The following is a 12,360-nucleotide window of genomic DNA, read 5'->3' as shown; positions in this document are numbered from 1 at the left end:
CGTCATCCGGAATCCTATGAACAGAATCATACAAAATACAGCTTTTTAAGACTGGCTTCCTTCACTTAGTAAAAATTCATTTGTGATTCATTTGTGTTGTTGATCTCTCAGTAGTTATTTATTATTTTTTTTTTTTTGCGGTACGCGGGCCTCTCACCGTTGTGGCCTCTGCGTTGCGGAGCACAGGCTCCGGACGCGCAGGCTCAGTGGCCGTGGCTCACGGGCCCAGCCACTCCGCGGCATGTGGGATCTTCCCGGACCGGGGCACGAACCCGTGTCCCCTGCATCTGCAGGCGGACTCTCAACCACTGCGCCACCAGGGAAGCCCTCTCAGTAGTTCTTTCCTTTCTTGTTGCTGAGTTTTAGTCCATCATAGGGATGAATTATAATGTGTCTGCCCTTTACCATTTGATGGACATGTGAGTTATTTACAGCGTTTGGCAATTTTAAATAAACATGTAAATGTTATATTTATAAATTATACACATATAATGCTTATGAATATAAACATTCATGAAAAAATTTTTCCTGTGTAGATACCTATCTTCACTTCTCTTATATAAACACCTTAGAAGTGGGGTTGCTGGGTCATATGGTAAATATACATTTGACTTTATCAGAAACCGCCAACTTGCTTTTAAAATGGCTGTGTCATGTGACATGGATCAATGATAAGAATTTTCATTGATCTGCATCCCTGTCAAATGTGGGATTGCCAGATTTTTCAATTTGATCCATTCTATAGATGTGTCATGGTATCTCACTGTGATTTTAATTCTCATTTTCCTAATGACCAATGGTCATTTCATGTGCTTATTTGCCATCTCTATCTCTTCTTTGGCTACATGCCTATTAAAAATCTATTGTCTGCTTTTTATTGGGTTGTTTTCCTATTACTGACATTATTCTTTATATATATTGGGTACTAGTCCTTTATCAATTATGTTTTGCAAATATTTTCTCTTCCAGTCTACAGCTGATCTTTTTCTTTCAAAGAGCAGTAGTTTTAATTTTGATGAAGTCCAATTTATCAGTTTTTCCTGTTACGGCCAGTGCTTTGGGTGTTGTACCCAAGAAACTTTTGCCTAAGCCAGGGTCACTAAGATTTTCTCCTATGTTTTCTTCTAGAATATTTACAGTTTTTTGTTTGTTTGTTTGTTTTTTGCGGTACGCGGGCCTCTCACTGTTGTGGCCTCTCCTGTTGCGGAGCACAGGCTCCGGACGCGCAGGCTCAGCGGCCATGGCTCACGGGCCCAGCCGCTCCGCGGCATGTGGGATCTTCCTGGACCGGGGCACGAACCCGTGTCCCCTGCATCGGCAGGCAGACTCTCAACCACTGCACCACCAGGGAAGCCCTAGAATATTTACAGTTTTAAGTTTTACATGTAGTTCTATTCCATTTCAAGTTAAGTTTTGTATATAGTGGTAAAACACTATTTCTAACTGAAAAATAATACTTATATGGAAAAGTATCAAACCATTGGTATACAGTTCAATGAGTTTTTACCAACAGACTGTGTAACCTGCACCCAGAGCAAGAAAGAGAACATTACGAGCAACTCAGAAGACCTCCTGAACTTCCTTCCATGGAAAAGCTTTAAGCAGAGAAGGGACAGGAAGTATCTCTCTTAGACAAAGGACGCTGGGAGGGGATGTAAAGGGTTGATGAGTAGGCACAACGTTGCTCATTGCTGCATCTTATTGGTCTGTCTGTTTTGGAGGGAGAGATCTTTGGCACCTACTACACTGTTCTCCGAGGCAGGTACTTCCTGTTTACTGGGCAGATTGATCTTCTACATGAATGTTAGTGCCCACAGAGTGATACACCAAGTCTAGAGCAACTCTATGTAAAATTCGGAAGTCTGCACATAAAAAACCCACACAGGCTTAAGTACAGAAAGAAGATACTGACCTGAGCTTGGACTTTGAGATGGCTTGACTGAAAGAAAGACAAAAAAGAATATGATTCCTGTTAGGAAGTCTTGAGGCTACGCTCCCCCCACATTTCAGCAGAGATATCATAAAAGCCATGCACGGAAGCCTGGATCCAGCACCCCCGGCTCCCGCAGCGGGCCAGCTGGGGTGAGCGCCGAGGAGGGGGCCAAGCAAGAGAAGACTCTTAGCTGCCTGAGCAGCCCTGGCACAGGTGGTGATGCCAGGGGTTCTTCTCCCCTCACCCAAACTCCTCACACTGCAGCCAGCAGGCCCTCTCCTGCCCACAGCTCAGCCTCGCATCTCAACAGCAGCACATGCTGCTGCTACTACAGCAAAAGGAGCCCTGGGCTCGGAGTCCTAGCTCTGCTCGTCACTCACTGCGGGAGCTTGGGCAAGCAGCGCACCTGCTGGAGCTTCAGTGTGCGCATCTGTAAAGTGGCAAGGCAGACCCGTTCCCCGCCTACTTCATGCTATCGTAGGAGGGCAGAGCAAGAGAGAGGAGGCAAATCTACTCCATAAACGGTTGAGTTTCCTGCTCCGAACACATCATTTTTATGAACCTCTGCCAAGGAGATCAGATTCTCTTAAAAATGACGCCTGTACTCAACAGACATAAGACCCAAAGGACACCAGCAGAAAGCAGACAAAACCGCGCGGGCCTCCCCCAAAGCAGGCGATGCTCTGCACACTGCACGCTGCTGGTGCACCCGCTGCTGCAGCCCAGCTCAAAAAAAGCCAGTGGGTGTTAAAGTGACGGCATCCTCCACGGCTAGGAGAGGGTGGTGCAGGGCTCCAGACAAAGTGCGTGAGCCGAGGAGGGCAGGGTCTTGTTATCCAGCCACTATACGTGAGGTGGGGAGACCCCGTGAGTGAAGGAAACTTAAGCACGTAGCACATTCTATTCTGCCATACAAGCCCTTCAAAGCACTGACGCCAGCACCAGGCTCAGAGAATCAGGCCTTTTACCCCCACCGCCGACACCCAGAGGGCCCGGCCTTGGTGGTGCCTCTTCTTCTCCACCAGCACCTAGTAGACACAGGGGAATTGCTGGGTTACCTGGCTCAGCCCGCGGCAGGCTCCACCCCAGTGGGACAGACCGCTCTGAGGGAAGAGGCAGGGGAAATGCTGGGGGTCTGGGGCATCTGGGCTAGGGGAAGGACCAAGGGGTCCAGGGTGAGCCCGCCCCACCCCTCTTGCACCTGAGGCCATGGCTCCAGGGCTCCCCTGAAATCTGGGTGTCTTCCTCATATCTGCTTCTCTAAGAAGCCAGGAGGAGCTGAGAGTTCAGGGCACCCCCCCTCCCACCCCACTCACCAGAGGCTCCCACAGCAGCCTTGGTTCTCGCCTTCCCCACTCACGTTCTCCGTGTTCACAGACTCCGTCTCACTGGTGGGCATGCTGGCTGTGGGGAGAAGAAACGCTTTAAGTGGTACCACGGATGCACTGTGCGCCCGGGGACGGGACAGATGTGATCTCTGCCTCCAGGCCGACCCTTGGGGAATCTGGCAAGAGGGCGAGGAGGGTGATGAAGGGTCCTCAGGGGTTTGACTGGCAAAAGGAAATGCCAAGAAGCCAGGCGCCTCCACAGCGGGGAGCCCTCATTTCCGTGATCTGCCGAGGACTTCCCACAAAGTCCCCCGACAGGAAGAGATCCTGTCCATCCAACTTCCCAAGAGAAGAAGCCTGGGGACCAAACTGAATCCTGCCGCTGTGCCTGGCGCCAGCTTATTCTTCTGATTTCCAGGTTTGTGCTGAGAGGCCATCAAAACATCTCAGTTACAGCTACATCTTTTCTTGTCCCAACAAGAAGTACTCTAGAAAATCTGTAAACAAACCTAATATTTCACAAATTCTTATTTTAAATATACTGAAGGAGAGGAGGTATTATAGAGGGAGGAGTGCATGAAGGTACCAAGCATAAAATCTCTCTAAAAAATTAAGAATTTGACTCATTTTCCATTAATCTATCTGATGTTCTTCTGCCCAGCTTGTGAAGCCAAGATGCAGAAGGTGCCGACCAAAGACACCAGCACTAGAGCACCAAGAAGTAGCCTTATGGGGAGAAGAAGGTTTTCTCTCAACCAGCGACCAGAAGGCAAAGCTGCCTGTGGTCCCAGTGCTACCAGGGTCTCTGGGCACATCTCCCTCCCCCATAGCACGATCCTGAGCAGAAGTGGAAGAAATGTTGAAATGCACCTGCTAGTGTCAGGTGGCCCTGGGACCCACCCAGAGCCACCATCTGGCACACGGGTGTTTTTTCTCCTCCACTTGATTCAACCCTAGAAACATCACGGACGTGTGCTGGAGACCAGGCAGCAAAGGAGATGCGGGACGCAGAGAGGGACTGGGCTCTGCACCTGCCCTGGAGGGCCCGTGGGAGAGGCAGCCCCCCGGTGGACTTCAATCTACTGTGACAAGAGCTACCGCAGGGGTCTGAACAAGTGCGGTAACGACTAATTCTGCTCTGGGGTTAGGAGAGGTGGTCAAAGGTTGAAACACAGGAGAATCACCCGAACCCATGCACTTCTTCTATTCCTTGATGCATAACTTTGAACTGCAGTGACCTTATGGTTTTTATAGACCTAACGGTGCCAACAGGAAACCCTTTCCCCCTGCAAGCTCTGCCCATATGGTTCCTCTTAGGAAGGACGCCTTGGTTTCAGCTGTAAAACCCGGCAGTGGTGCCTGGAGTGCTGTGGGGCGGAGTCTGAGACCAGCTCAGGCACGCAGGGTGAAGGTGCGGGACCAGCGAGCTCTGTCTGTGCAGTGCACGCCTGCGGACCCTGCTCAGCGGGAAGACAGGGTGTGAATGGCAAGGATGGACGCAGACCTGACTCGAAGGGCCCAGAGAGCTGAGAAACATCTTTTCTGACGCACCGAAGAAGACCCCTTCCCTTCTGTGAGCACCCAGGGAATTGAGCCTGCTTGCGAGGGGTGGGGCTCAATAGCTACCTCCAGGCACATTTAGGCAAAGGTTTCAAAAGTGAAGACAAAATGATCATTACAGACCCATATAACACAGCTGGTATTCTCACAGAATAACCTTTTTCTTCCTTAGTTAGGTCGAAAGAAACCAGCTACAAACTTTGATTCACTCCTTCACCATTCCATGCAAAAAACAGACAAAAACACCGCCCGCCCGCAAGAAAAAAAAGCCCACAATCCAGTCACAGGAAAACCTTTAACAAAAAGCTCCATGGAGAGATAGAAACACACACACACAGGAGGCTGCTCATGCAATTCACTCCTCCATTACTGTTCCATGCTCTGACTTCAGCAGAAAGAGCAAAAAATCCTGAGTCAGCCAAGTTCACTGTCAGAGGTTCCTCCTACAGGTCACCCTTATCTTCAGGAACCGCACAAAGAAAAGCATGGTGGGAGACCCTTACAAACGTGAGCATGAGTCGTCTTTGTGGAATGCTTTTCTTGGTGCTTAGTGCCACCACTGAGAGGACAGAAGTTGAGAGCAGCATGGGGCGGGGGTGGGGCGGGTGGGTGAGGGCCCTCGGCCTCAGTTAGGTCCTGGCTCTGCCCTGGGCAGTCCCGCCTCTCTTCAGGCTTCAGTGTCCTGCCTGTGAAGTGGGGACGCTACCTCTAGACTCCTGAGGGTCACTTCCATCTCTAACAGTTTGCCACTTCATGGTTCTAATACTAACCACTGTTAATCATACCGTAACTTCAGTCACTATTTCCGAAAGAGCAAACTTCTCCTGAACGGGCGAAAGCTTTGTGGCTTTTTACTCCCATGATGACATCAATAGAGTTGCTGCATTTCATTGCTAAAGCTTGTTTCTCAAATGATCCGATCCAAACAGATAAATTACACCACCCTGCCTATGGGAAGGGGGGCAGGGGGCGGGGAGGGACATCATTTTGCATTTCTGGCTCTAGGCCAACTACTAGTGAATGAAATGTACAAGCTGCTCCCTGGACTAGGGGTGGGGGTGGGGAGATATGAAATAAAACCGAACTCCCCAAGCAGAAACTGAGGCTGCACTGGTGGAGAGAATCCTCCTGCTTGCCAGGCGGGCTCCATCCTTCAGGTGGGATGGGACAGTGGTTAAGGCGGGCTCTCAGGTTGGCCAGGTCTAAGTTTAACCCCACACTTGTGACCGAACATCTCCAAGGCTTCATTTTCTCATCTGTAAACTGGGGAGTACTTAACCTCACAGGGCTGTTGGCAGAACTGTAAGAGGTGAGATACAGAGTGGGTCTGCAGTGTTGGGCCATCAGTGAGGCCCATAAATGATGAATCCATCATCTCAGAAAAGCTTTCCTGGAGCTCCCTGGAAGCAAGGCGACACTCCCTAGTTGGTCCAAATCCAGTGTCACTTCGCCCTGCCCACTTCTACTACTGCACAGAGGATTCTCTTTTGAACAGCCTTCTGCACTTCTGAACCAGCCTCGGCCAACACCCGTGGTTTGTATCTTTTCTGTCTTAAACTGAGTTATTTCTCATTTAGCCTGTTCTATGGACAGCAACTTTTCTGGCATCACTGACACCTACAAAGCCATAGGTCCCTAATAAATAAATCTGTTCCAGAATCACGTCCCTAGGGCTCACGAGGAGGAGAAGAAGGGGCAGCTGGGGGAAGAGAGCAGTGACCACTCCAGAACGTGGTGACCTCATTTGGTCCTGGAAATGGATCTGGATCCAGTCCCTCCCCCCAGGCCGAGGAGCCAGGCTCTGGCCGGGGCCCTGGCACCCTTCCCGTCCACTCCAGCCTCTCCCTGCAGCCAAAGGAGTGTTTCCTTTTCCAGACATATAGAAGACACAGGGCCCAGTGGGCATAACCAAGGAGCCTGTTTGTACATTAAAACATTTCACCCTTCACTTGCACCAGGCATTCATTTTTTTAATGCTCATAAATTGCTATGGATTTCACTTCACTTAGCCCCAATAGGATCCCATCTACGTTTTAAAAAATCAAGACAGGAGAATCACAGACTGTTAGAACTGGAAGGGGCTTCTGAGATGACATGAACAAACGCTGTGATTTCACAGATGAGAGAACTGACCCACTTGCCTTGGGACATGCAGCTCAGATGTGTGAGGAGAAAGCTCTCCTGAGTCCCTGCCACCGTGCCACACCACCCGTGTGGCTCTGGTGCATCCTTAAATACACTGGTGTATGTTTCAGTATTGGTACATGTTGGTATGTGTATGGGCATATACTTAAAACTCCATAAATCAAAAAGTTCCAAAAACCAAGCAAGCGTGTTACCCACCAGCCTTGCTGTCTGGTCCTAATTAGCCAGACCACTTCCAGGAGATCAGCCCAGCAAATGTGGGGAGTACAAAAATGCAGGTGGCACGGGGACTACTGGGACTTCATAAAAATGCAAACAGAAAGAATTATAAAAGCCCAAGTAAGTAAACCCAAGGACGAATTACCAGAACATGTGCCCCTCTCCCTAACCGGCTGCCGCAGCATCAGATCTGCCCCATTCAGGGTGACCTCTCTGTCGCCTTGAGCAGGGAGTCAGCATTCACTGCTGACCAGCGGCTAGGCCTAATTAGGGCTGCAACAGAGAGACCCCCTCAGACCTACAGGCACCAGATCCTCCTGCAGAAGAAGCCGGGGCCATCTGCATGCAGAGAGACTATTAGTCCTTTTCCTTTACACGTTTCAGGAAACTTTAGAGCTTTGTTGAGGAAGTTTTCATTTTTAAAACATGAATTTGAAAACACTTTTCAATGACTCCAGCTGAAACCAGGCACTAGAACAAGCCTGTCGCCTGTGCCAGGATGCTGACTTGCCCTGCAATCTGCCTGCGGAAAATCTGGGGTAGCTCAGGGCCTATGCTTTGCAGTTGATTCCAGGTACTGGGATCTCTGGGGAGAGCTCCAGGGCAGACCCTCAGGCTTTGAGTGTGTGCGTGCTGAGAAGGGGCCCAGAGGTGCTGCTGTCGGCGAGGGGATGGTGCCAGCCAGCCAGGAGCCCAGCACACCCTGGACTGCAAGTGAGAGTTGCCAGGGCCACCCAGGCAGCCTGGGCTCGGCCCCCGCTAGGAGCACTCTCTGTGGATAGCGGGTCACACTATTTCTCTTTAGGATCTAATTGTAGGGCCTGGACGCCATCATGGGTAATGCCACACAAAATAAACCAGGGAAACACGCTGTTTCTCAGGCTAGCACAACACCATCCTCACCAACGTGTCAACATTCCTCTATCTACCTTCTCTCTGAAGGACGACGTAATTCTCAACTATATCTGCCTGGTTTGTGAATTCAGAGGGAAGTCAACACACAAGTACACGCATGCACACGTGCATGGGTACGCACGCTCAGGGGTCTGAATGAGCCTCTGTGTGGGTCCAAATAGGCAGCCCCCAAATTATGTTCACTACTAACAGGCACAGCAAAATCTCAGACTAACTTCCTTGAGCGACGGAGGCTACCGAGCCCAAAGCCTCTAGGACAGATGTCAGAGAAGCTCGGTCTCTGCCATCGGTGGTACGGGGACAAGTCCCCTTTCCTCCCGGGGCTTAGTTACCGAATCTATAAATGAGCTGTTGGGCAACTGCACCTCTAAGACCAATTTATCTCTGACCTGACAGAACTGCTGTAAAGAGGAAACACCCACAGGCTGTCTGATTTCACTCCCAGCAGCAAGGGGGTTTCCCTTGCATTCCCCCACAGCTCAGCAAGGAGAGCAAGACACGAGCAGTACTGGGAAGCTGCTGCCCACCCCTCAGGAGGGTGGCCAGGAGGCCAGCAGTTGGCCCATGAGAACTGGGTCCAAGTCACCTCCGGGCAGAGCGCCCTGGAGAGTGGAACAGCACAGGACGGAGCAGCCCCCGAGAGACCTCTGCCAGCCACGGGGCCAGGAACCACGGGGACCCTTGCCAAGTGAGCCTGGAGCTCGCCAGCCTCCTCTTGGGACAGCCTCGCTCACACATGTCCTGGGCCTCTAGGACCCTCGCTCCCCTGTTCTCCACGGGACAGGCTTTCTTGCACTCTCACGGGTCTCTTCTAGCACTTCCCTCCACACCCCAGCAGCCTAAAGCTTCTCACTCTTTCCTTTCAAAGGCAGGGGGTGGTGGTGAGGTTAGACAGCTGAGCAGTGGCAGGATCATGGCTGCCTTCCTTGGGGACAGGGGCTCCAAAGGCAAGATCTCGTGTTTTTATCTTATTTTCATGACAAGCACGGGCAGTGCCACGACATCCCCTGGAGGAATCTGCCTGTGCTTGCTAGTGGTAACACGCTCAGCCGTCACAGGGTAACGGACTCTCGTTGCTGTAAAGAAGCCAGACTCGTGTTGGAGAATGTGGGTCAAGGCCAGACCAAGGTTTCTGTGTCTAAAGCAAGAATCATGCCCTGATAGTAACTATTTCTGTATGACCAGTGACATGGGGAACACAGCATCCCGACAAGGGCTCCAACCGCACTAGCACCACCAGTAATGTCAGGGGCCTTCTTTAGGGTTCCTAGGTAGCTCAGTCAATAAAAGACCCCCCGACCCCAACAAAATACAGAAAGTTTCCTGAAAACATTAGGCTGCTTCCTCTTCCTGCAGACCTCAAGGCTCACCCAGAAGCCTCAAGAATCCTTGAAAAGCCACGAGGCCCAAGCCCCCGCTAAGGACGGTGGGCATCTATGTGCCCAAGGAGGGGTCTCTGCTCCCCTAGGACGGGAACCACTCATCTGCTCGTGATGACCCACCGGAGCTGGTAGGCGTCAGTCTTTGAAAACTTATTTCTCGTGGCCATCACAGTATTTCCTGCTTAGCTGAAGCCCATTTTTCCTGCGGAGGCCTTCAGAGCCGCACCAAGCTTCTTCACGAACCTCTGCGGGCACTAAAGCTGCGAGAGTCAGCTCTGTCTCTGCCCCCAGACCTGCTCCCAATCCCAGGCAAGTTCCTCCTCTCGGGGCCACCACGTGCTCTCAGAGTGACGAAGGGCTCACATCTCACACTCAGTGTCCCTTCCCACTTCCGGGCCTTCTGAAGGGAGTAGGAATCTAATACAACCTTCATTCGGCCCATCCAGGACTTGTTCAAGTCCAGTTCCCATCACCGCTGTGCTCAGCATTCCCACGAGTGGCTGAGACCACGCTTCAGCAAACAGGGCAACGTGAACCCTCTGCTCTCCTGGCGGCTGGCTTTGTGTCCCTAAGTCTGAATTTTCTCACACAGACTCCTCCAAAGTCGTCTGGCCAGGGCTGACCTCGGTGACACTAACCAGGAGTGCACAGGCAAAGCCTTGTGCTGCTGTGGGACCACAGGGGTGGCTCGGGCAGGCAGGGCAGGACACCAGTTGTTTGCATAACTGCCCTGCATGGGGATGGTCCTGACGCCAACCCCAGGGCTTCTGATGAGGGGCTATGTTAAGCATTAGTCTAGAGCACAGATAGATACTCAGCTGTTTCCTACATAAGCCCTTTCCCCATTCCCACTTGTAAAGGCAAGGGCCCCCAAATCGTAGCATCCTAGAAGTCTGCTTTTTAACTTCATTCTCGAAACTGACACTACTAGCTTTAGCCTGGTCCTGGGCAAACCAGCCAGAGATTGGAAGACCCAGAGGCCATGTGAAACATGTAACCTGGAAAAGAAAAAAATCAATCAAATAACACCATTGGAATTTCCAAACAGTTTAGATTAAAAAGCATCATTTGGGGGAAAGTGTTTAAAAAGTCTGTCTTCCAGTCTAAGAATATTCGTGCGGAATTAAATAAATTTTCTGAGTTGGTTCAGCTGCTTCTTTAAAAGGTACAGTTCAAACAGAGGAAACTGCAGTGCTATGTTGGCTAAGTCACACATCTGGGGGAAAGACAAGAGGAAAACAACACGGCCAAGTTTCAAAGAAATCAAATGAAAACATAGGCATCTTACAAACACAGCACACAGCACATGCACCTCACACCATGCCCGTGTGTAAGGAAAAGGCATCAGAAGTCTGGGGAGAAGAGTCTCCCAAAGAGAAAGTTCAATCTCAGCATTTTACCGTGATCTTTAGCCCTGTGTTGGCGAAAGCCGCAAAACCTCCTTTTCTTCTTATCCTCCTTTAGTAGGTCGGCCAATGTGACCCCTTGGGTGGAACACAGGCAATTCCATTATGCTTCAGTAGAGAGCAGCAACAGTGATGCCAGCAGGCCCGAAGACGCCAGAGGTGGCCCCATCCACGGGCTCTGATACACAAACCCCAAAACTACCCCCCTTGCACGGAGAAACCTATAGTTCAGGGTCTGACGGGGAGAGCGGACGTGCACCTTCTGTAGCTAGTATACATAACGCCGGTCTTCGAAAACCTGTCCTAAATAAACAACCAACTAACCCACTCTGGACAAAGGTTCCCAAGGTCTGGCTTCCCCTGTAAGAAGGGCGTTAGGGAGAGGGCACTTCAGCAGGAGTCTTGGGTGCCGACTGGCTCTGTGAGTCCAGCCAGCATCACTATATGAGGCAGGACACTAGGGGTGCAAGTGGTGGTCTCTGGACCTGGACAGACCAGGTCTAATCCCAGCCCTGCCACTTACTGGCTGAATGACTGGGGACGTGGTACCTGATGGTGGTACGAAGGTGAAACCTTAGTTTCTTCACTTGTAACAGGCTAATAACAGTTGGACCTGCACTTCACAGAGTTGTTCTAAGAGGTGAATTGTAAATATGGTGAAATACAGCGATACAAGCATTGGCGGGGCGTAGTCAACCATGACAACTCCCCTGTGGCCAGTGGGTCACAAGAAAATGATTCTAGGGTCTCCAGCCCCACGCAGCTCTGTGATACAATGGCCACTCTGGTGTAGAGGCCACACGCCCCTGGGCAGTGCAAGGGCAGCGAAAGGAATGGCGGGTGGGCAAGGGCGTGGGGGAAACTTGCACGCACGGCTGGTGGGAATGGGAAGTGGTACCGCTCGGCATAACACGTCCATTTCTGAAACGGGCCTCCTCTGGGCCCCAGCAAAACCCTTCCTGGTAATCGCTCCCATGGGACGAAGGGCACGGGTGGTCGCACAACTGCTGCATTTGGGGGGATGAGTGGCGGCGAACAGGCAGACTGTGGCAAAACCTTGGCTGGAATCCCAGCTCTGCCACTTAGCAGGCATGCGGGCCTGGGAGGCTGCTTACTCGTCTTCCTCCTCTGTCAAGTTCTGGTCTCAGAGCTGTGTGAGGAGTAACAGACTCACGTACCCACTGCCTTTAGAGCAGTGTCTGGCACAGAGGAAGCCTGTGACAGAGATTATCTGGTGCTATTTCATTCAACAAGTAACCACTGCGAGCTTGTACGTGTGACAAAGACTGTGCCAGGGGCCAGCCACCCCGTGCAGAATAGAAGCAGCCCCATTCCTGCCCCCACGGAGCTCCCAGTCTCGTGGCAGAGGAAGGGAGCAACCAGACAATCACACAAACAAGCATAAAACTCCAACTCTGACAACTGCTGTAGCCTCCACGTGCCCTATAGACTACCCAGTCCATTGCGGCAGA

The 12,360-nt window shown here is 51.2% G+C and overlaps 1 protein-coding gene across 5 annotated transcripts in view; it reads right to left on the bottom strand.

The window, feature by feature from the left end:
* Positions 1 to 12,360, bottom strand: part of CACNA1D (calcium voltage-gated channel subunit alpha1 D) — a gene marked incomplete at its 5' end in the record, with an annotated part of 447,563 nt that overhangs the window by 85,500 nt on the left and 349,703 nt on the right. For 4 of the 5 annotated variants that reach the window (XM_082664922.1, XM_082664924.1, XM_082664926.1 and 1 more), the window contains 2 exons: positions 1,913 to 1,939; positions 3,250 to 3,337. In XM_082664922.1, the coding sequence (XP_082521048.1) occupies positions 1,913 to 1,939; positions 3,250 to 3,337 (115 nt within the window). Of the gene's footprint in view, positions 1 to 1,912; positions 1,940 to 2,901; positions 2,962 to 3,249; positions 3,338 to 12,360 lie in introns of all 5 variants that reach the window. The other variant, XM_082664923.1, reaches the window with a different exon arrangement.

Source organism: Grampus griseus (assembly GCF_964374135.1).
Source record: "Grampus griseus genome assembly, chromosome: 10".
Classification (NCBI taxonomy): Eukaryota; Metazoa; Chordata; class Mammalia; order Artiodactyla; family Delphinidae; genus Grampus; species Grampus griseus.
The sequence above is the reverse complement of the archived record's forward strand: the minus strand, read 5'-3'. Positions and strand labels throughout refer to the sequence as shown.